The 25,009-nt window shown below is 47.3% G+C and overlaps 1 protein-coding gene across 2 annotated transcripts in view; it reads left to right on the top strand.

Moving 5' to 3' along the window:
• The window catches only part of LOC122938438 (zinc finger protein 679-like), a 31,680-nt gene extending 6,671 nt beyond the window's left edge, over positions 1-25,009 (top strand). Inside the window, exons 2-8 of one of the 2 annotated variants that reach the window (XM_044293947.1) lie at positions 1,496-1,570; positions 3,867-3,919; positions 5,419-5,793; positions 18,832-18,957; positions 19,326-19,511; positions 21,457-21,772; positions 24,283-25,009. In XM_044293947.1, coding sequence (XP_044149882.1) covers positions 5,428-5,793; positions 18,832-18,957; positions 19,326-19,511; positions 21,457-21,772; positions 24,283-24,803 — 1,515 coding nt within the window. In that variant the 5' untranslated portion in view covers positions 1,496-1,570; positions 3,867-3,919; positions 5,419-5,427 and the 3' untranslated portion in view covers positions 24,804-25,009. The remainder of the gene's footprint in view (positions 1-1,495; positions 1,571-3,866; positions 3,920-5,418; positions 5,794-18,831; positions 18,958-19,325; positions 19,512-21,456; positions 21,773-24,282) is intronic. The other variant, XM_044293948.1, reaches the window with a different exon arrangement.

The following is a 25,009-nucleotide window of genomic DNA, read 5'->3' as shown; positions in this document are numbered from 1 at the left end:
ACCACTTGGAACCGAACCCAAGTTCGGAGAATGGTTTTTTACAGTCTGAAGTTATTTTGCGAAGTAATAACTTCGGCTCTTCGGAGCCAATACATTCTAATACTGTACGGACCACTTGCTCCATACAGTATTAAAACAAAGTTTTATGCGAATCGACTTCGGATGTTCCATCCGAAGTCGATTCACTCATCCCTAGTCATCAGTATCTGATCGGCAGGGGTCCGACTCCGGGCACCCCCTGCTCATCAGCAATATGAGGAGGCGCAGCCCATGACATCACTTTCATTCGTCACGTGACCTATTGGCAGCTCAGTTCTGTTCAAGTGAATCGGCCTGGGCTGTAATATCAAGCCCAGCCACTATATAATTAGGGTGGCCACTGGTTTCACCCCAGAAAGCCGAACCTCACTGGTCACGCCCCCAAACAGATAAGCCACGCCCACCTCTGTGAAACCACAGACCCCCCCCACCATTGATCAGATGTTGCTGATCTATCCTGAGGATAGGCCATTGATATTGACCTGTTCAACTCCTGTAAGACGTCTTTAAATGTTGGAGCAAATCCTGTCAAAATAAAGAAACTTTAAAGGCGTATTCCAGTTATATTCCACAGGATAGGGGATAACAGATCGGTGGTGGTCCTACCACTTGGACCCCCTGACCACGAGAACTCCACTGATCATGCTGCACTTGGCTATCTCTGGAACTCCCATAGAACTGAATGGACCAGCTGCTTGGGGGGAAGTAAGGGACCCTCGTTCTCGTGAACAGTCAGGATCCAAGCAGTAGGACCCCCACTGATCTAATAGTTATCCCCAGAATAGGGGATAACTTTATATAACCGGAATACTCCTTGAAGGCTCATTCAGACGGACGTATGCTGTCCGCAAAAATGCAGATCTGTTTTTTCCTGGACAGTTCAACTTGTCCGCCAAAAAACGGATTGCATTCCGCATAGACTTCAATTGGGCCACGTCCTGATTTTTACCAGTATGACATGTTTTATTTGTTTTGCGGAGCCGTGGAACGGAAGAAAAGGGCCCCATAGAAGTGAATGGGTCCGCATCTAATGTGCAAAATTGTGGATCAGATGCGGAAAGCAACATACGGCCGTCTGAATGAGCCCTTAAAGCGACTCTTTGTCACAGAAAAAAAACATTTTTTACTTTTAAATCAGCTAGAAATTGTAAACACGCATTTGCCGGCTGCTATTCTTCTTGATACCCCCTCCTTCCCCAAATGACAGGCAGCTATCTAATGTATATGGCCGGCTTTACTTATTCTTCTATAATGGTATTACACGACTGCTAGGTTTAAATAAACTACAGCGATTTTACAAGACTATAAACTATAAAAAATAAAAACTGTTAAAACTCCAGCTACTAAAGTGTCTACCTACTTTTTAGCTGTGTGGCCCAATCAGCATGCGGTGCATTCAGGTGTCGTACAGTGGCCATGTTACTGATGTGTCATTTTATTTTTATTTTCTATGAAGGTGAGAAGACCCGGGCCTGGAATACCACGGACACACGTGAGCGCCATCTGGTATGTTACCGGGTTAGAAATCAGACAAAGGCCTCATGCACACGACCGTTGTGTGCATCCGTGGCCGTTGTGCCGTTTTCCGTTTTTTTTCGCGGACCCATTGACTTTCAATGGGTCCGTGGAAAAATCTGAAAATGCACCGTTTTGCAGCCGAGGCCGTGATCCGTGTATCCTGTCCGTCAAAAAAATATGACCTGTCCTATTTTTTTGACGGACAACGGTTCACGGACCCATTCAAGTCAATGGGTCAGTGAAAGAACACGGATGCACACTAGATTGGCATCCGTGTCCGTGATCCGTGGCCGTAGGTTGCTTTCATACAGACGGATCCGAAGATCCGTCTGCATAAAAGCTTTTTCTGATCTAAGTTTTCACTTCGTGAAAACTCATTTCCGACAGTATATTCTAACACAGAAGCGTTCCCATGGTGATGGGGACGCTTCTAGTTAGAATACACTGCAAACTTTGTACAAGACTGCCCCCTGCTGCCTGGCAGCACCCGATCTCTTACAGGGGGATATGATAGCACAATTAACCCCTTCAGGTGCGGCACCTAAAGGGGTTAATTGTACTATCATATTCCCCTGTAAGAGATCAGGGCTGCCAGGCAGCAGGGGGCAGACCCCCCCCCCTCCCCAGTTTGAATATCGTTGGTGGCACAGTGTGCGCCCCCCATCGGGCCCCCCCTTCCTCCCTCTAATGTTAGAAATCGTTGGTGGCACAGTGTGCGCCCACCATCGCCCCCCCCCTCCCTCCCTCTATTGTAATAAATCGTTGGTGGCACAGTGTGCCCCCACCATCGCCCCCCCCCTCCCTCCCTCTATTGTAATAAATCGTTGGTGGCACAGTGTGCCAACCACCATCGGCCCCCCTCCCTCTATAGCAGTAACAACATTGGTGGCAGTGTGCGGCCTCCCATTCCCCCCCCCCCCCCATCATTGGTGGCAGCGGAGTTCCGATCGGAGTCCCAGTTTAATCGCTGGGGCTCCGATCGGTAACCATGGCAACCAGGAAGCTACTGCAGCCCTGGTTGCCATGGTTACTTAGCAATAGTACAACAGTATAAGATTCATACTTACCTGCTTGCTGCTGCGATGTCTGTGACCGGCCGGGAGCTCCTCCTACTGGTAAGTGACAGTTCTTTAGCAATGCGCCGCACAGACCTTTCACTTACCAGTAGGAGGAGCTCCCGGCCGTTCACAGACATCGCAGCAGCAAGCAGGTAAGTATGAATCTTCTACTGTTGTACTATTGCTAAGTAACCATGGCAACCAGGACTGCAGTAGCGTCCTGGTTGCCATGGTTACCGATCGGAGCCCCAGCGATTAAACTGGGACTCCGATCGGAACTCCGCTGCCACCAATGATGGAGGGGGGGGGAATGGGAGGCCGCACACTGCCACCAATGTTGTTACTGCTATAGAGGGAGGGGGGGGGCGATGGTGGTTGGCACACTGTGCCACCAACGATTTATTACAATAGAGGGAGGGAGGGGGGGCGATGGTGGGCGCACACTGTGCCACCAACGATTTATTACAATAGAGGGAGGGAGGGGGGGGCGATGGTGGGCGCACACTGTGCCACCAACGATTTCTAACATTAGAGGGAGGAAGGGGGGCCCGATGGGGGGCGCACACTGTGCCACCAACGATATTCAAACTGGGGAGGGGGGGGGGGTCTGCCCCCTGCTGCCTGGCAGCCCTGATCTCTTACAGGGGAATATGATAGTACAATTAACCCCTTTAGGTGCCTGCACCTGAAGGGGTTAATTGTGCTATCATATCCCCCTGTAAGAGATCGGGTGCTGCCAGGCAGCAGGGGGCAGTCTTGTACAAAGTTTGTAGTGTATTCTAACCTGAAGCGTCCCCATCACCATGGGAACGCCTCTGTGTTAGAATATACTGTCGGATCTGAGGTTCACGAAGTAGCTCATATCCGACAGTATATTCTAACATAGAGGCGTTCCCATGGTGATGGGGACGCTTCAAGTTAAAATATACCATCGGATTGGAGAAAACTCCAATCCGATGGTATAAAAGAACTCCAGACTTTACATTGAAAGTCAATGGGGACGGATCCGTTTGAAATGGCACCATATTGTGTCAACATCAAACGGATCCGTCCCCATTGACTTGCATTGTAATTCAGGACGGATCCGTTTGGCTCCGCACGGCCAGGCGGACACCAAAACGACTTTTTTTTCATGTCCGTAGATCCTCCAAAAATCAAGGAAGACCCACGGACGAAAAAACGGTCACGGATCACGGACCCACGGACCCCGTTTTTGCGGACCGTGAAAAAAAACTGTCGTGTGCATGAGGCCAAACAGGAAGACGCCTGTGGCCGGAGTTTGAGGAGACAATTCATCAGTTCAGGTATAATTTTACATCACTGTTTTCGGTGTAAGCGGAATACAACAAAGTCTTGTGCTTGTGGTCAACAACGAAAGAAAAGTCCTCTTTAAAGCCCGGTTTGATGGTCCATTCCAAGTGTTGTTGACCACAAGCACATCAGTGAAGCTCAAAGGAAAGCCTAATTGGATCTACACCAGTCATTGCAAGAAAGTATTGAGTCTGGAGACTTGAAGGGATGGTGTTTCTTGCTCCCCTTCGTGTGACTGCTGATCCTGACTCAAAGAATATGGATTCTAAATGAGATAGTAAAAATAGGTTTGTGGGCCTTGAAAAAGTTGTGTAAAAGGAGGTACAAAGCCACTACAGTCCGATACTTCCAGTAGCCCACAGATGGTCCGGCAGGTCTGTAAGCAGGGCTTCCTTCTCATCTTCTGGGAGTACTAACATAAACATGGACCAGGGTGTTTTATCACTAACGGCCAACAAACAAAGTTCCTGGTCATTGAGGGCACCTGTTAGTCTCACAGTGCCATCCTCCTGGTATAAGATGCTGGCACGTACTTTTGCAAGCAAGTCTGCATCCAGGAGGCAACAGGGTGGTGTCACTGACCAGCAAAGTTACGTCGCTTGTTACCTCCCTGATTTGATTGGGAGGAGGGGTCCCAGAAGGGGGACAGGCTGTTTGCACAACTCCTACTCCTAGAGGGTGAGTTCTTCTCCTGTTCTGATCTTGCTCTATCGTCTTTGTAACTTTCACCAGGCAGTAATTAGGGCGTTTCTTATGGACTTATAGAGACCGTCTACAAAAGTGGACCCTAAAATCCTCTGATGCATCTCGTTCCTTGCTTCATACCCTATGTCCATGCAAGCAAAGAACTTTTCCACTGTCTCTCCCTTCTCTTGGGACATATCTGACAGTCACAGATTGAGCTGACAACCTATCCTACGCCTACTCCAACAGGGGTTCAGGGTCTCACTGAAGGGGTGAAGGATGGACCAGTGTGATCCAGTGTCCATATCCTTTCCATACTAAGGTTTGGCACCTCCGGACTGAATACAACAGAGGTCGGAGGAGTTACAGTTGCTTGGTCTAACTTTTTCCTCCTCACCTTTCTTTGTGTCGTCCTCACTGCCCCCCAGCCATCCCTAAAAACATGAGTGTCTGTGGGGACAGTGGTCCGGGCACGGTCAACACAGAATACAATCCTCTCATGTGGTGTGGACGAGGAGTACCACACCCAGCACAACTCTCTCTCTAATCTGGGTTCTGGGTCCTGCAAACTCTGCAGGTCCATTCCCCAGGACCATTATAGGGTGGCAGACTTACTTTTTCCTTTCTCTGTTGGGGAGGTGGATTCATTAGTTCATTAGTATTAGTTCCATAAGACGCACTTAAGGGGGGTGCGTCTTATAGTGTGAAAAATGTTATATGCACACGCGCGCTGTTATTAACTGTCTATAGGCAACATGGAAACTATAAATGCACAGACATGATGCCTGTATATTCTTTTCCGTTTCAGATTACAAATATGCCCAAGTGCATCGTCTCCGGCTGCTCCAATCACACTGCAAACAAGGAGAAGAATCTTTTGAATGGGATCATGTTGCATACCTTTCCCAAAAACCTGTTGAGAATTAAATGCTGGCTCTCCCAAATTTATCAGGACTTTGAAGACATTGAGAGTTTCGCTAAGAAAATTTTGGAAGGGAAGAAGACTGACAATTTCCGTATTTGCTCTGAGCACTTCTCGCCGGATTCATACAGACGAACCAAAAGGAAAAAAGTTCTAAAGGACAATGCCATACCGCACCACTTCCACAAGAATCCTCAGTCATGTAACACGGCGGCTTCAAGCTCCGCAACCAACCCTTTCTTTGGAGTACGGCAAGAGCATGTAGGTATAAGGACCGTGGTGGTGGGGGTCAGGGGGTTTGATACGCCAAAAAAGAGTATTGCAGTTAGGTGTTCATCGAAAAACACACACGTTGGAACACCGTTACATGGTTGGAAAAATACAACAGGTCCATTAAGTCCAATGTATAATCCTACAGTTTTGATACAGAGGAAAGAAAGAAAAAAAACATTAACACGTCCATATGTTTGCACTTCCAGATTTGCGGTCCTTTTTTTGCGGACCCATTCACTGTCATTGGACCATGGACCGCAATTTTCGGATAAGAATAGGACAAACTATTGGTTTTGCGGGGCTGCGGAACAGAAAAACTGATGCGGACAGCACACCGTATTTTTGTGGAACCATTGAAATGAATGGGTCCCCATCCTATCTGCAAAAAATGCGTATCGGATGCAGAAAAAAACTAAACGGTCGTGTGAATGGACCCTGGGGAAATATTCCTTCCCGACTCCAAATCTGGCAGTCAGAATAAATCCCTGCAGCAGCGTCCCTTGTCCAGAAACCAAGTGCCCATAACCTGCGGTATTTTTACTTCCAAGAAATACATCCAATCTCTTCTATAACCTGTTGAGTGAACCAACCGTGACAGCATCTTCAAACACGACAAAGATTTGCTGGCTGGATTCATTTTTCCATTACATTATACACGGCTCGTTTCCATGGTTACGACCACCCTGTAATCCAGGAGCGGTGGTCGTGCTTGCACACTGTATAAAAAAAGAACTAGCCTATGTGCGCTCTAACAGACTCCAGGGAGGCCGCTGCTGGATTACAGGGTGGTCGTAACCATTGAAATGAGCCGTTTAATAATGTAATGGGAAAATGAATCCAGCCAGCAAAGGAGGCAATATGGACAATCACAATACATTAGTAAGTGCCTTGTGCTAACTTTCTCTACGTGATAAATGCCACTTGCTGAAGTGAGACAACACCTTTAAGAGAAACTCCCCTCAAGATAGACCAAATCCTATCTGTGCTCATACTTGTACATGAAAATAACCAAAATCCTTTGTTATAAACAGGAGCCATTATTGGTGTATTTGCTTACTGTTTAGCACATTAGTAGGTCTGTGCGACTTGTATAGAGCTCTTTCCTATCTCCCGTTCTGGGCTGTGGTCACATGACCATGTCCATGCAGCTCTTTCTTATTTCCTGTGATGTTATGTCCATGGGCGGGGCAGTAATAGGGGAGTGTCTATGTAACTAGCTGGGTGGGAGGAGCTATAAACTAGCTGGACATTGTTAGGGGCGGGGCTGGAGCTGTGGCAGAGGAGGGAGAAGTGCATCATGGGTTTGGTTGGATACAGGAACAGGAAGTGCTACATACTGGATGGAAACAAACCTGAGGGATTGGTTTACATGGTGGAAACGGGTCAGGAGGGTCCAAATTGAAAAAAAAGCATGGGGAAGATGTATATGAGGTAAGCAACTACATGAGTAAATCTATTAAACACCATGGTCATCTCCCTTTAATTACCTTGGTCTCCCTCTGAACCTGTCCTAGTTCTGCTACGTCCATTTCTCATTTGTCTCATTGGGGGACACAGGCTTGACCATGGGTACAGCTGTTTCCACTAGGAGGCGGACACCAAGCATACACAGTGTAAGCTCCTCCCTCTTCAGCTACAGGGACTAAGCTAAATCAGTTTTTAGCTAGTGGCCCCCATTCCAGTACCCTCTCCTCCCCACGTGTTATGGTCCCCATGGGGGCAGGTTCATGTTATTTGGCAATGAGAGCCCTTTAAATGTTTAAATGGCACCTGGGGGTGTCAGTTTTCCAGCATGCAGGGCTCAGGGGGCTGCTCCTGCTGTGTGGCTGCACCCCGCGGCGCGTCCTCCTGCGGCATCCTCCTGAATGCGCCGGGGAGAGGGGGGCAAGAGTTTTCTCCTCTGAGCGCAGCTTCCGGGTTCGGCAGGGTTAATTAATTGAGGCCCTGGCTTTTGTGCGGGCTGCTCTTGCGACCTCTTCCTGGCTGAGGGCCGGCGTCATTTTGGGGGAGGGGCTTGTGAATTTCCTCGATCCCACAACGCAGCTGAAGCAGAGGGAGAGTGGACTCTGCCCACTTTTGGGATTTAAAGCACCTGGCGGGACGCTGACGGACTGGCTTGCTGCTTGGAGGGACACAGGCTGGGTAAGTGTTGCTTGTCCCTTCTTACAGGCCCTAACCTTCCTCTTTTCCTCATTCGGTTGCCAGGGTTGTCATTATGTCTGACCCCAGGTCCCGAAGCAGGCGGTCCCTTTGGTGCGTAATTTTGCTTGTGTGTCACGTCATGCAAAATTTCCATCCCCTCATTCGAACTCCCTCTGCTTTGCGTGTGCTGCGCCGCCATCAAGTGGCTCGGACCCGTTGCTTCCTGCTGCCCAGCCTATGGAAGAACCGGAATGGGCGCGTTCCCTGTCTAGGGTGGTACAGGATGTCTCCAATATCAACAGGGCCATTGTGGAAATATTGGGGCGTTTGTTGGCAAGGCAGTCATCGTACCAGTCCGACTCTGGGGATCATGGGGCGCGTGCCCATCGTGGCCGTCCCACAAAACGGGCCAGAACATCCTCCCCCAAAAGGGTGTCTGTGTCTCCCGTTTCCTCGGCCTCTCCTCCTCCTGCTAGAGAGTCTCGCTCCGACGTGTCCTCAGTGGAAGAGGCATGTACCGAGGAGGGGGGTCAGATGAGGATGTTGTCTCGCCGGAGGGTCAGTCGTCCAAACTGTCTTCCATGGTGGGCAATCTTATTACGGTGGTTATTGAGACGTTGCAGGTTGAGGACCCTGCACCTTCATCTGCCAGTTTGGGTTTTTCCTTTAGAAGGTCCCGTCGCTCCACAAGTGTTTCCCCAACCACCAGGAGTTTGATTCCTCTCTCTCCAAGGAGTGGAATTTCCCTGATAGACGTTTTACCTTGCCAAAACGCTTGAAAATCCTTTATCCTTTTCCGGGGGATTTGACTAAGAAATGATCGTCCTCGCCTATAGTCTACCCGCAAGTTTCTCGCTTGGCTTAACATACTACTTTGCCAATGGCAGATGGGGCTTTTTTCTCTGATATCAGAGATAAGAAGCTGGAAGCGTTTGCAAAATCTGCCTTTGAAGCAGTGGGCACAGCGCTGCAGACGGTATTTGCCTCTACATGGGTGAGCAAGGCTATGGGGGAGTAGTGGGTAAGTAATTTACATCAGGGTCTCGACTCGAGAGTCCCCTCGGGGGAACTTGCAGATGCGGCCCTACAGCTCTCGCATGCCAGTGCATATATTTGTCAAGCATCTTTGGATGCGGCAAGGCTGATGGCTCGCTCGTCAGCCCTATTGGTGGCTATTCGCCGTGCCTAAGGCTCTCCTGCTGGGCGGCAGATAATGCTTCAAAGCAGACCCTGACGGCCCTCCACTTTACCGGCAGCAGACTTTTTGGTAAGCACTTGGATGAGATCATTTCGGACGCTACATTTGGTAAGAGCACCCATTTACCACAGAACAGGGGGCAGAGTTTTGCTAGCCCCAAGATGGCGTCCGACAAGTCGGCCACGGATCAGAAGCGCAAACCTTCCTTCAAGCGCGCCCTTCCTGGTGTTCCCATCAACAGGGCTCTAAGTCCTTTAATCCTAAGAGCTCCGCTGCATAACGGGCGGCGCCCGGCTTTCGGGTGGGCGGCCGGCTTCATTTGTTTCGGCATGTTTGGCTGGCTCACGTCTCAGATGCGTGGGTGAGTGAGATAATTGCAGAGGGCTACAAATTGGATTTCAAGCCTCCCTCTCTGTTGGAAGGTGTTAACAACGGACGCAAGCCTCAGGGATTGGGGGGGAGTGTTGGAGAATCTCTCTGTTCAAGGAGTATGGTCATGCGAGGAACGCTCCCTTCTAATCAGAGTTGAGGGTGATTCGTCTCTCTCTGCGGTATTGGGCCGACCATCTCATGGGTTGTTTGGTTCGGGTTCAGTCCGACAACTCCACGGCGGTGACGTACATCAATCACCAGGGCGGCACCCGGAGCCCGGCAGTCATGGCGTAGACGGCGCTGATTCTCAGCTGGGCGGAGAAACATGTTCCGGCACTGTCTGCAGTTCACATACCCGGTGTCGACAACTGAATCGCCGACTTCCTCAGCTTGAGTGGGCTCTTCTCCCGCAAGTCTTTCGGGCCATCTGCGAGAGGTGGGGTCGACAGGATGTCGATCTTATGGCCTCACGCTTCAGCAACAAGGTCGAGGACTTTGTTGCGCAGTCCAGGGACCCCATGGCCGGGGCATGCGATGCGCTGGTGATTCCGTGGAGTCGGTTCAAGCTTCCTTACATGTTCCCGCCTCTTCCGCTCATTCCGCGTCTCCTCCAGAAGATCAGGTCGAGGGACTGCGCGTCATTCTCGTGGTCCCAGATTGGCCGCGAAGGGTGTGGCACGCACCCCCAGTCGCCCTACTCTCCGAAGAATCTTGGCGTCTTCCTCTTCAGGAGGACCTGCTGTCGCAGGGTCCGATCTTCCACCCGAATTTAGGGTTGCTACATTTAACGGCATGGCTGTTGAAGCCATCGTACTGAAAGCTCGTGGTGCAGACCTTGATTCGGGCCAGGAAGCCGTTGTCTTCCAGAATCTACCATCGGACCTGGAAGTCCCACTTTAGTTGGTGCAAGCGGTGGCAGCTGTCCCCCGTTCGCTTTTCTTTGCCGCGGCTTTTGGCTTTCCTGCAGTCAGGCATGAACTCTCAGCTCCCTCAAAGGGCAAGTGTCGGCTCTCTCCGTTATTTTTCAGCGGAATTTTGCTTCGCTTTCGGCGGTTTAGACTTTTCTACAGGGGGTGGCGCATGCTGCTCCCCCTTATTATCCTCAATTGGATCTTTGGAATCTTAATCTAGTGCTCAATGCTCTCCAGTCTTCACCGTTTGAGCCTTTGCAGCAGGTGTCGCTGCGCTTTCTGTCTTATGAGGTGGCTTTTTTGGTTGCAATTACTTCTATCCGTAGAGTGTCAGAACTTGCGGCTCTGTCATGTCGGTCGCCCTTCCTGATCCTCCATTAGGATAAGGTGGTTCTTCGCCCTGTGCATTCCTTTCTGCCGAAGGTGGTGTCGGAATTCCATCTAAATGAGGTGACTGCTCATTCGGCTTGGGCAGTGGGGGCCTCTTGGGCAGTGCACCACGGGACTTCGGCCCTTCAGGTGTGCAAGTCGGCTACCTGGTCGTCTTTGCACACTTTTTCCAAGTTTTACAGGGTGCACACCTTTGCGTCTGCTGATGCGTCTCTGGGGCGTAGAGTTTTGCAGGCTGCAGTTCTCTGATTGACGGGAGGGTTGCTTGTGATGCCCACCCTTGGGGACTGCTCTGTAACGTCCCATGGTCACGCCTGTGTCCCCCCAATAAGACGGATGAGAAAACTAGATTTTTGTACTTAAAATCTGTTTCTCTTCCGTTCATTGGGGGACACAGCTCCCACCCATTCTCTAGTGTAGGGGCCTGTGTGGTCCTGTGTTTGTACATAGTGTGATTTTGTCGTGCTTCTTCTACTGCTTTAGCACCAGGCCCGTCGCTACCCAACAGGCAAAACAAGCAATTGCTTGGGGCCCCGAGCTGGTTGGGGCCCTGAGCTGGTTGGGGCCCCGAGCTGGCCCGGGGCCAAGCAGGGCTGAGTAACTCAGAAGATCCGATGGTATATTCTAACCCCCAGGCGCTCCCATGGTGACGGGGACGCTTGCCTGCGGGTTAGAATATACCATCGGATCTGAGTTTTACGAGCTCAGTGAGATCGTAAAAGCTCAAATCCGATGGTATATTCTAACCCCCAGGCGTTCCCATGGTGACGGGGACGCTTGCCTGGGGGTTAGAATATACAGGGCCGGGGGGGCGTGGCCTGCTGCCGTCTGAGATGGCTGCTCAGTGTTAGAGCTCCTCATCACCATCCCTGACAACGCGGCTCAAAGCATCGTGGCTGAAGTGGAACGACGATAGAATCATCCTCTCGAGTTCCCCGTCACCTCAGGGTCATGATGACCAGAAAAAAATCGTCCCGTCCGGGTCTCAGAAGGCTAACTGACTTCTTCTCCGCTCAGGAGCCGGAGGGCGGCTTCCCGCCATTGCGACATGCGGCGGCAGCGGAGTGCCGAGATAATGAAGGCACCGCTACTCACTCCAACAGAGGAAGCGCTCCCCGTACCTCACATGGATATGAGGTCCCAGGGGGAAGGGGTGAACACTTACCCTCGCCGCAGAGGTGCGATCCCAGAACCGGAGAATATAGGCATGACTCTGCGCAGGAGGAAGGGGCCGCCATGACACCAGCGTTTCCGGTGAGTGAAAATTCAGCCGGCTCTGACAAACGCGGCACCCTCTCCCCGGGCAAGGCCCAAACAACTCCCTTAAACACAACTACAAGCTCAGGGGCCGCATTGCTAGATCCTCTTCAGAGCTTTATATGTACTGACCAGGCAGTGTCAGAGAGTTCATTGAAAGCGATGATGACAGCGGTCCATCAATCTCTCACATCGCAGCTCCAGCAGGTAGCTTCCACCATTACCTCTGCGGTGGACGACTTAGGTTCCAGAGTGAACCATATAGAATGCAAGATGGGGGAATTAACCAACTCCCACAATAACCTTATCGATGCACACTATTCCCTGGAAGACGAGGTGTCAGGGCTGAAAGCTAAGCTGGCGGATTTAGAAGACAGGAATAGACGAATTAACTTAAAATTTAGAGGGATCTCTGATTCGATTAGCTCAGCCAATCTACAACAACATCTTGGAGAAATGCTCAAAATGGTGTTTCCAGATAAAGATCCCAATCTTCTTCTGATTGATAGAGCTCATCACCTACCTAAACCGAAACATCTCCCGGTCTCTGTGCCCAAAGATGTTATTGCACGTTTTCACTTCTACTGCATAAAGAGGATTTAGTTGCTTATATGAAGAAAAACCGTAACCTTCCAGCTCCCTATCAGGACATTCAAATATTCGCTGATTTGTCCCAAGCGACATTACAAGCAAGAAAACAACTTTCCCCAATTACCAGAATTCTAAGAGATCTTCAGATTCCATATAGATGGGGATTCCCGATGAAGCTCCTGATCCACAAAGATGGGAGAACATATATCATCAAGAACCCAGAAGAGGGTGAAGCACTACTTAAGACCTGGAAGGCTGGCGGACCGACCTCGCCGACAACAGCAAAGAACAAGCCTAACGCCCATATTACTCCAGATTGGTCCACAGTGGGAGATTGAGTTCCATAATACGGCCTAGAGCGGTCGTTGTTCCCTCTGACCAGGTTGTTTTCCATTATAGGGATGGAGGAATAGGGCCGGACTGTTTCCCCCAGATTTCTCTGGTCCAGGTTTCTCTTTAACCTCCTCCAGACCAGTCATAACAATTTCTGATTGTTTAACCCCAGTTTACTATGCAAATCGTATTAATCCTAATACTGTACTATCTTGGCAATTTTGTCTCCCCTTTTCTTTTTCTATGTCCTTTTAATTTTCTTTTTACAGATGGTGATGCTATACTATATCCATTTCCTACACAGGCTAGAGTTGTAAGAGCTACACTATGTATACTACCTCAAGGTATTTTTATATGTGATGGCGGTTAAGGTACTATCTATTAATGCCAAGGGGCTCAACTCTCCATACAAAAGATCCTCGCTTTGGAAGGATGTTCGCTCCTCTCATACTGATATAGTCTGTGTTCAAGAAACACATTTTGTGAGTGGCAAACATCCACAGTTCTCTAATAAAGAGTTCTCTATAGTATTACTCGCTAATTCTTGTAAAAAGAAAGCAGGAGTAGCTATTGCAATAAGAAACTCACTGGGATTTCAAACTGAAAAAGTGATTTGTGATGAAGGCGGGCGATATATTATCTTAGTAGGCCAGATTGGCCCGGTAGTAATGACCCTTGTCAATATCTATGCCCCTAACAAATCCCCAGTTAGATTTTTAAACAAAGTCCTGGCAAAAACTCGCAAGATTCAAAAAGGAGCTTTGATGATATGTGGAGACTTCAACATTGTCCCCAACGGGTCTATTGATTCTTCCAGCTCAAATAGAATATTGGCTCCCTCACTGGGACGGTGGATACGGGACAATCAGTTCTATGACACGTTTAGGTGTTTAAATGCAAATTCTAGGGAATATAGCTTCTACTCTGCTAGACATAGATCATTCTCCCGAATTGATCTGTTTCTTTCAGACAGATCTCTTTTGCCTAAGATTTCCAAATCTTCAATTGGGAAGACATCTTGGTCGGATCATGCGCCCATATATTGTTCTATCTCCCAAATCTTACCGACAAACACACAAAGATTGTGGAGAAACAATACTTTTCTTCTCCGTCATCCCACGTATCAGGCACGTACAAAATCAGCTTTGATAGAGTATTTCTCCCTCAATAACACAGGTGATGTTAGTAACTTTACTATCTGGCAAGCTCATAAAGCGACTATTAGAGGAGAACTGATTAAACAAAGCTCTCACTTCAAAAAAACAAGGGAAGCTAAACTGACATCCCTCCTAGATGAAGAAGCCAGACTGGAAAGACAACTGAGTTCAGACCCGTCCTTACTACTACATAAAACATTAATGTCTCTCAGACATGAAATTCACTCTACCCTCCAGATGGATTATGATAGACAGCTAACCTCTATGCGTCTAGCGTATTACAGGTCATACAATAAACCAAGTAGATTAATGGCGAGGAAAGTAAAACCGCTGGCCCAAAAAATTAATATTCCTTTTATACTAGCCCCTGACAAGATATCTAAAATCACTCATCCAAATAAAATAGCAGAAGCATTCAATCAGTACTATTCGAAGCTATACAACCTTAGCAAAGATGCTTCCACTCACCAACCATCCACAGACAGCATTGACGCTTTTCTCCCAAAAATTAATTTGCCCTCTTTGAACTCTGAACAACTAACGGAACTAAATTCCCCAGTCTCCATTTCCGAAATAGAAAGTATTATTAAATCTCTTAAAGCTAACAAGTCACCCGGTCTGGATGGATTTTCCAACGAGTACTATCAGATATTCTCCTCCGTTTTGCAGCCACATCTAGTGAAACTCTTTAATGGAGTCTTACTTGGGGACCAATTTCCATCTGAAATGCTGCAAGCCACCATCGTCACCATACCTAAACCAGGGAAAACACCTGACTCCCCCGCAAATTTCCGCCCTATCTCGCTTCTCAACTGTGATATTAAGCTTTATGCCAAATTACTCGCTCATAGACTTATGAAAATTATGCCTATACTAATTCACAGCGATCAAGTAGGCTTTACGAAGGGCAGAGAGGCCCCAGATGGGACTAGGAGGATGCTGGATTTATTGCAGAAAGCTGGGTCCATGGCACTGCCTTCTCTGCTTCTTACCCTGGATGCAGAGAAGGCGTTCGACCGGATCCACTGGGGATTCGCATCAGCAGTTCTAGATAAATTTGGGTTTAATGGCTATATAAAAAATGCGATTTTAGCTCTTTATACTTCTCCCTCAGCTAGAGTATTGGTAAATGGGTCCTTATCATCCCCTTTTTTAATTACAAATGGTACTCGCCAGGGTTGCCCCCTTTCGCCTTTCCTTTTTTTAATGGTTATGGAACCTTTTGCAGAATTGATAAGGGTGTCAAGCGAGATTAGAGGTATCCCAGCCGGTAACCGCCAACATAAGATAGGACTGTTCGCGGATGACGTCATCCTTTCAATCACTGATCCCATCCCTTCCTTAAGAGCGGCTTCTCAGATTATTAAAGAATTTGGAGAGGTATCGTATTATAAGGTTAACGAGTCCAAATCCCAAATGCTAGCTATAAAAGTCCCTCCACCCTTGAAAGAGTTATTAGGAAAAGAATTCCCTTTCCAATGGGCGGAACAATCTATCACATACTTGGGTGTCCAATTGTGCTTTCCTCTATCTAGAATAGTAAAATATAACTACGATACAATGTACAAATCTCTTCAGGCCGACTTGATCAGATATTCCAAAATAGAATTGTCCTGGCTGGGACGAATAACAATATATAAAATGATGATTCTACCAAAAATTCTATATCTGTTCAGAACACTTCCTATTCCCATCCCGGCTTCAGTCATAGCTAAGTTTAAAACTCAAATGCTTTCATTCATATGGAACAAAGGCCCTCATAGAATTGCAGCCTCTATACTTTATAACCACAGGTCCAATGGTGGCCTAGGTGTCCCTAATCTTCAGGGGTATTACAACTCCTTTATCTTAAAACAGCTAAAACTTTGGCTTAGCACAGAGCAATATCCAAGCTGGAAACAGATCGAAATGGATCTTAATAAGGGGAAGGACTCTCCGTTCACTTTTACTATTACATGCAATAGATAAGAAATTTCCGCTACCCACAGCACCGACAATGAAAGCCACTATCCAAACATGGAAAATAGTGTTGCAGAAGGATGAGCCTAAAGTGCCGGTGAAAACCTTGCAGATCCCTGTAGAGATTCTGCAATATTATATTCCAGACATCTCGGTGAGCGGGTGGCGGAAAGCTGGGATTAGGGTATTGAACTGATTTCTATGAGGGAGATACTATTAAGTCCTTTACATGTCTGAAATCCTCACATAATCTACCGGACTCTTATAGCTACCAGTATACTAGAATAACCCACTTTTTAGTTAAAAGACCTAAAAGAGAAGTAAACGTCCCGATAATTCTGCTACATACAGCACCTGGCCCACAAGGAATTTCTCAGGTGCCTACGAAGGTCATATATAACTACGTGACAAATGATGACCACTTTACTAAGAAAGCACATTTACTTAACTGGGAAAGGGATTTTAACATCTCTTTTCCCCTGGCTAAATGGCAGATTGCGATTAGAACTACACACAAAGCCACAAGAAACTCTAATCTGGTTGAAGGGTATTTAAAACTCCTAGCACGGTGGTACTTCACCCCAGTCAAGCTTGCCAGATTCTATCCTAACATTGAAAATACATGTTGGCGATGCCAAGTGAAGCCTGGTAATTTGATCCATGTTTTTTGGGATTGCATTGGACTCCGCCCATTCTGGGTAGAAGTAAATAAACTAATTGAAGATGTCTTAGGACGGAGTCTAGTGCTATCCCCAGCTATGGCACTTTTGTCATTAGACATTGACACAATCCCCCCCCAATTTAGGCCTTTATTATGTCACATTTTATTAGCAGCTAAATTATTGATTGCTAAACATTGGAAATCATCTAGGAGCCCTTCCGTGAACGAACTAGCAGAAAGGATATCCACAAATGTCATTTTTGAACATTTATGGGCCCAAAGAACGAACAGGTTAAAATTTTTCTATACTTCCTGGTCTCCGTGGCTAGCTAAATTTCCTATGCCTCAGTAATCAATCTCCTCTGTATGCTCTTGTGCATTTCCCAGGGATTCCCTGAATTGGCCTAATATAGGTAGGAAATTATATGTCTATGGTTGCTTCTCAACAACACCATCTCTTCATTTTTTTTTCTTTTTCTTGTTCTTTCCCCCCCCCCCCCTCCCCCCTCATGACTTACCTTCGGGTAACTTACTGAAATAGTTCTTATTGTTGTTACCCTAAGTTCTATGTTGGCAGCACACGTGCGGGTGCCATAGGACTTTATACATTAACAAAAATGTTGTCAATTTACCGTAAGTGGTGGCTGCGCCCACCAATTATCGAGTTTAATTGTCTGAAGAACTCTTGTGTGGCTGCGTCCACAATATGTCGTTGTCACTTGCTATACAATTTGACAATAAAAATTTCTTGAGAAAAAAAGAATATACAGGGCCACGCCGCTCACAGCAGTATATTTATAAACTAATCAGTAACTACTTTAATCATTGCTCATTGCTGAGCTCTTTACTTGGATTATTTGGATATCTCTTACTTTGTCTTAGCTCCGGTAACACAGCAGGCAGTGCGGGGGGGCGGCGCTCACTCACTGACCGACGTCACGCGCCTGCTCCTCCCACTAGGCGGCGCAGGCGCGTGACGTCAGTGAGTGAGCGCCGCCTGCACTGCCTGCTGTGTTACCGGAGCGAAGACAAAGTAAGATATCCAAATAATCCAAGTAAAGAGCTCAGCAATGAGCAATGATTAAAGTTAAAGTAGTTACTGATTACTTTATAAATATACTGCTGTGAGCGTCGGGGAGGGGGATCTGTGGATGGCACTGTAGGGAGATCCACAGATCCCCCTACAGTGCCATCCACAGATCCCCCCTCCCCTAAACAGTACCATCCACAGATCCCCCTACAGTGCCATCCACAGATCCCCCTACAGTGCCATCCACAGATCCCCCCTCCCCTAAACAGTGCCATCCACAGATCCCCCTACAGTGCCATCCACAGATCCCCCTACAGTGCCATCCACAGATCCCCCCTCCCCTAAACAGTGCCATCCACAGATCCCCCTACAGTGCCATCCACAGATCCCCCTACAGTGCCATCCACAGATCCCCCCTCCCCTAAACAGTGCCATCCACAGATCCTCCTACAGTGCCATCCACAGATCCCCCTACAGTGCCATCCACAGATCCCCCCTCCCCTAAACAGTGCCATCCACAGATCCCCCTACATGTCTATTTTGCTTGGGGCCCCCAAATTCCTTCAAACGGCCCTGTTTAGCACTAACTGATTTAGCTGAGTCCCTGCAGGAAGGGTATAGCTGAAGGCAGGAGCTCACACCTTTGTGCTTAGTGTCCGCCTCCGAGCGGCAACAGCTATACCCAAGGTCAAGCCTGTGTCCCCCAATGAATGGAAGAGAAACAGATTTTACGGTGAGTACAAAAATCTAGTTTTCATGCACAGGCTCCATACATCCCTTGTACACACTGACATACAGCTACATCATTCTGCTTCCGGCTTTGTTCACTTGGCCGATGGCTGCCTAAATAAGCTGATTGGTGGGGTACTGGGCATCGGACCCCCACCAGTCTGATATTGATGACTTATAATGAGGATATGCCATCAGTATAGTATCTACGGACAGGAAAACTCCATTATGGGTTGTCCTCATGGATATCTTCAGTAAAAAGTCTCTTGTGACACGTCTCTCACTCGTTCTTCCAGGTACAGGGATCACCTCGGCAGTTCTCGCCTTTTCCCAGAATGACCTCCATGGATAAAGGCAGCATTTACTTGACTGACAGGATTTTAAGCCTCACCCTGGAGATCCTATTCCTCCTGACTGGAGAGGTGAGCGATACTGGGAGTAAAGCACTGACACCGTGACCGTCTTATTTCGTATACAACTGGGTTCCCTAACTCATGATCCTATGGGAGTGACTTACGATAAAAACCACAGGCCTGGATTGGGGAGCAGTAATGTGTGAGAACTTGAAGCTTTTACATACATTGATGGCACCTTTGTCAGGGTAGCGTAGATGATTATGGTCTGTGATTTACACTGTAGTCACTTTGGTTGGCTCTGGGACATAGCGCGTGCTCTGTCGTCTTTCCATGTGGATTCTAATTCTAGAAGTTATTCACGGGAGCCCTACTTTGCAGTAATTGAGCCCAGAATGTTAATATCGTTCCTTGCCGATGTGTCTCTTTATCCGCAGGATTACACAGTAGCGAAGAAGGCGTGCGCCGAGCGTATAACTACAAGCAGCAGCCCCACTGAGTCAGGAGGTAGGATCGCGGCCAAAGAAACCGACCCGATGACAACCACAGACTTTGTGAGCCATGAGAAGAACAGGGAGATTCTGCAGCTCACCAACCAGATCATCCATCTGCTGACAGGAGAGGTGAGCGCTGCTGCGGATGGGGAGGTGCGCAGCGGCATCTGCCCTCCGTCCGATAAATAGGGACGGATTGGTCATAGACTTTACAGGGAAATTTCCCGGTGGGCCGATTCCTAGGGAGCCGCCTAGCGAACGTTTTCGGAGATGTATTTTGTGTTGCTGGGGCAGTATTTGGACTGTGGTATTTGGTTCTACTAGGTCGGTATCATGTGCCACAATGTGATATTGCTGGCCCTGCCTTCCATCAATTTGGACCCGACGACAAACGGGGCCACTTTTAGTATTTTTTTCAGAGCCACTTTTAATTCCCAGTTCACCCCTGCATGTGGCCAGTAGCAGCCACTCTCGTGAATTCAACTGTATCTTCATCCTCAGAACAGGGAAGCAACTGAATACTGTGGCCGGGGTGGCAGTATTTTATGCTGCACTGTGGTATTTGGTTCTGCTTTGGTGGTATTTTGTTCTGCAGTATTGCTGGCCCTGTCTACTTGTGCTGCCCTGCCTTCTAATAATTTGGACCCACCTACAACATGGGGCCACTTTTAGTTTTTTTTCCAGGGCCACTTTAGGTTAGTTTAGGCTTTCATCGGGTGAAAGAACGCAAATAATTTTTGGGGGAAACTTTGCACCGGGTACTACTTTACATGAGATGAAAAAAAGACACAGGTCGATCAAGTTTAGGTCAAATAAACAACATTAATTATTAGATTAATTAGAACCTCAATGCCATTTGCTGTTAGATAAACCTGTGGTGTTGAACATGGTGTCTGAGCTGCAGGCAGAGTTATATAGAACAGGAGGAGCTGAGCAGACGGATATATCGTTTTATGGGAAAAGATTCAGTATTTAAGGGTCCATTCACACGTCTGTAGTGTATTGCGGATCCGCAATACACCCGGCCGGCACCCCCATAGAAATGCCTATTCTTGTCTGCAATTGCGGCCAAGAATAGAACATGTTCTATTTTATTCCGGAGCCGCGGATCGGAAGATCGGCAGCGCACTGCGGAAATGCGGATGCGGACAGCACACTGTGTGCTGTCCCCATCTCTTCCGGCCCCATAGAGAATGAATGGGTCCGCACCCGCTCCGCACTTTGCGGAACGGATGTGGACCCATTATTACGGACGTGTGAATGGAGCCTAAGGATCCGTCACACATCTGTTTTAAGAACAATTAAGGTCTATTATTTCACAACCTTTTTTCACTGTCCTGTCAATGTAGCCTAACCTGTATTATATTCATTTATATTCCTGCTCATTCTGGGCTTTGATGTCCAGGAGGCGGTGCTATCAGTGATTGACAGCTATCTCTGTATACACAGTCATAGAGGGAAGGCTGTCCATCATCGATAGGACCGACTCCTGGACTTCAAAGCCCAGAATGAACAGGAATATAAATGTATAAAATACAAATTCTACTGAATCTTTCCCCAGAAACCTCTATAATAATCTGCTTAGCTCCTCCTGATCTGTAACATGCTGCTTGTAGCTAATGACGCTTTTCTTGGTGGCATGGCATCTACTGCCTCTTGGGGTATGATGTTCCATAGTTTGACTACTCTGACTGTAAAGAATCCTTTCCCGTATTGATGTCTAAATTGCCATTCCTCCACACACACAAAGAATGTCCCCTGTGTGAAGTCCTTGGAACTAATCGTGTGCCTGAGCAGTGCTTCTCGAACCGTAAGTTAGGCCCCAATTGTTGGTGAGGTGCAGCCAGGACAGGCAGCATTGGGGATAGCATGCACATGGGTTTCTCTGCTTACACCAGTTAATTTTATTTCAACCAGTGGTGAGGCCCCAGTAGAAACAATGTGAGCTATCAAGCACTGTATCTAATAAATGTGAAGATTGCTGGATGACCTACCGTATGTCAGCCCGCTATCCAATATACCGGTCACTGATCACAGCTGATGTGTTGTATGTCTGTCTCCTTGTGCATTTCAGGTTCCTGCACGCTGTGAGGACGTCGCCGTCTACTTCTCTATAGAAGAATGGGATTATGTAGATAAACACAAGCATCTGTACAAGAAAGTCATCATGGATGATCACCAGCAGAACCTGTACAAGAAGGTCATCATGGATGATCACCAGCAGAACCTGTACAAGAAGGTCATCATGGATGATCACCAGCAGAACCTGTACAAGAAGGTCATCATGGATGATCACCAGCAGAACCTGTACAAGAAAGTCATCCTGGATGATCACCAGCAGAACCTGTACAAGAAAGTCATAATGGATGATCACCAGCTCTCATCACAGGGTGAGGAAACAGTCCCTCAATATGAAGTTCACAGAGGGTTATCCCAGGCATCCAATAAATAAAAAAACTTAGCTTGCCTATAGCAAGTTTTATAAGTCCAGTTTCAGACGGGCAAGTTCACTGCGAGAAACAGACTCCCTGTGTTAGAGTGATTTCCCGCCCTGAACTCTGCTCTTGTAATGGGACCTCACAGCATTAGGCTACATGCACACGGCCGTGGTGTGTTTTGCGGTCTGCAAAACATGGATGGTGTTCGTGTGCGTTCCGCAAATTGCGGAACGGCATGGACAGCCTTTAATATAACTGCCTATTCTTGTCCGCAAAGTGCGGACGAGAATAGGACATGTTATATTTTTTTCACGGGGCCACGGAACGGAGCAACGAATGCGGACAGCACACGGAGTGCTGTCCGCATCTTTTGCAGCCCCATTGAAGTGAATAAGTCCACATCCGAGCCGCCAAAACTGCGGCTCGGATGCGGACCAAAACAACGGCCGTGATAATGATTTACAATGCTGTGTGTCTCTGTCCCACATAATCTGTAATGAATTGTACTGACATAATATTGTCAGTACAATTCATTACAGTGGAGGTCGGGCAGAGACACAGTATTATACAGTAAATCATTATTATTATCCATTTGAAAGCGCCATTAATTCCATGGCGCTGTAAATCAAGAGGGTTAACACATACTTAATACAAAAAATACAATAAACAATTAACAGACTGGTGGGGGGGGTGCCGTTGTGGAAGTGATGTGTAAGGGTCCATTCAGACGTCCGCAAATTGCAGATCCACAATACACGGAAACCCTCCGTTTGTGTTCCGCATTCTGCAGACCGCACATGGCCGGCCCTTTGATAGAAATGCCTATTTTTGTCCGCCATTGCAGACAATTATAGGACATCCTCTATCTTTTTTGCAGGGCCGCGGAATGGAACTACAGATGCGGACAGCACACGCTCAATTACAGAGCCAGAATTACGGACGTGTGATTGGACCCTAAAGTAGATATTAATCCTCACTGCTGATCTGTTTTTTTCTGAGTCTTATACAGTATAAGCGCACACTCACCTATCCCTCCAATTTATTGGCGATTTCTAAATATACAGTCAGGTCCATAAATATTGGGACATCGACACAATTCTAACAGTTTTGGCTCTATACACCACCACAATGGATTTGTAATGAAACAAACAAGATGTGCTTTACCTGCAGACCGTCAGCTTTAATTTGAGGGGATTTACATCCAAATCAGGTGAACGGTGCAGGAATTACAACAGTTTGCATCTGTGCCTCCCACTTGTTAAGGGACCAAAAGTAATGGGACAGAATAATAATCATAAATCAAACTTTCACTTTTAAATACTTGGAGGCGTGGCTTAGTGCTGAAGATATTTTGCTGCGGTGTGCTTCGCGCTCTGCACATACTGTCCCTTTTCCTTCTTTTCAAAACATAGGAGGAATGAGGTTCCCATAATGAAACGGTTTAAAATGTATGGATGCAACTGAGTTAGGATGTAACAAATTACACTGCTGAACTACTGGTGGTTAGTTAGCAATATATGTAAAATAAAAACCCGGAGTGCTTCTTTAAAGGGGTTGTCCGGGCTTTTAATATTGATGACCTACCTTGAGGATAGTGTGTACGTGCCGTTTCTCTTCCTGTTCACTGCTGCTTTGCCATAGACAGCAGCGGTGAACAGGAAGAGAGACGGCACGTACACACTGCGCGCGGCATCTCCTCATACAGCTGATAGGCAAGGGTGTCGGACCCCCGCGATCAATATCTGAGGATAGGTCATTCCTGAGGATAGGTCATCAGTATTAAAAGCCCAGACAACCCCTTTAAGCTAAACCCTGCTAGCTTGGTCATTCACAGATCAGCAGCAGAATAAAACCTGTGTTTTCTGCAGGAAGTACTCTCCAAAAAAACAGGAGATCATACATTCTCCATGCAGATGTTTTCCTTGGTCTGATTTTAACCCAGGACTCCAGCACTGAGCCACCTGTGCACTGTGCACACAGATTACATGGTTACAACAACCCTGCAATCGATCAGCGGTGGCCGTACTTGCACATTATAGGAAAAAGCGCCGCCCTCTCTTGTGGCCGGGACCATGGGTGCACACATAGGCTGGTGCTTTTTCCTATAGTGTGCAAGCACGACCACCGCTGCTGGATTACAAGGTGGCCGTAACCATGGAGATGAGCAGTGTATAATGTGATGGAAAAATGAATCCAGCCAGTAAAGGAGGCAATATGGACAGTCACAATACATTAGTAAGCGCCTTGTATTAACTTTCTCTACATGATAAATGCCACTTGCCGAAGTGACAAAACACCTTTAAGTGACCATTCTATTGAGGGTGAAATCTCCATCATATAATCTTTCACTAAAGAGGATTTAAGAAGATACTTTGAAAAATCATATCGATTAAAATGTAACTTTCTTATCTTCACCTGTACTTTAGATTTATGAAGGGTTAAATATATTTTCTTCTCAACAGGTGATGAACGACTTTCAACTCCAGAGCATGAGATTGAAATCGAAATAGAAGATGACCTCATAGAAGAACCTTTACAGGACTTCAGTCAAAGTGGCGTGAACTCTCCGCCCGGCGGTGACTACGTCTCGTCTGACCTGAGTAACCCAGAACCAATGTCTGCAGACAGCACGGATCGCAGGGACGCAGCACAGATGCCGTTGTCCTGTTCGGAGTGCGGTAAATGTTTTAAATTTCGGTCAAGACTAATTTCACACAAGCGCATTCACACAGGAGAAAAACTTTTTTCGTGCCCCGAGTGCGGGAAATCTTTTATGTGGAAATCGCTGCTTATTCAACACAAAAAGATTCACACCGGAGAGCATCAGTGTCTGGTGTGCGGGAGGTGTTTTACAAATGAATCGAAGCTAATCGATCATCAGAGAACCCACACGGGCGAGCGGCCATTCACTTGTCATCAGTGCGGGAAAAGCTTCGGATTGAAAACGTGGTTAACAAAACACAAGCGACTTCACACAGAGTGAGGTAAATGTTTGATGCAAGAATCGGATGTGACATCATCAGTGGACACACATCTCAATCACACCGGGAACATTCTGCACCAATTCTGTTCATATTCAACAGTTTTTTACTCAAATCCATTCTGAGAGTGCACAGAGATGACGCCCCTTCAGGATGCGCCATTTTACTAACACCGGTGGCATTGTAATATTGTATTAAAGGTTTTTGA

Source organism: Bufo gargarizans, chromosome 5 (genome assembly GCF_014858855.1).
Source record: "Bufo gargarizans isolate SCDJY-AF-19 chromosome 5, ASM1485885v1, whole genome shotgun sequence".
Lineage (NCBI taxonomy): Eukaryota > Metazoa > Chordata > Amphibia > Anura > Bufonidae > Bufo > Bufo gargarizans.
The sequence above is the reverse complement of the archived record's forward strand: the minus strand, read 5'-3'. Positions and strand labels throughout refer to the sequence as shown.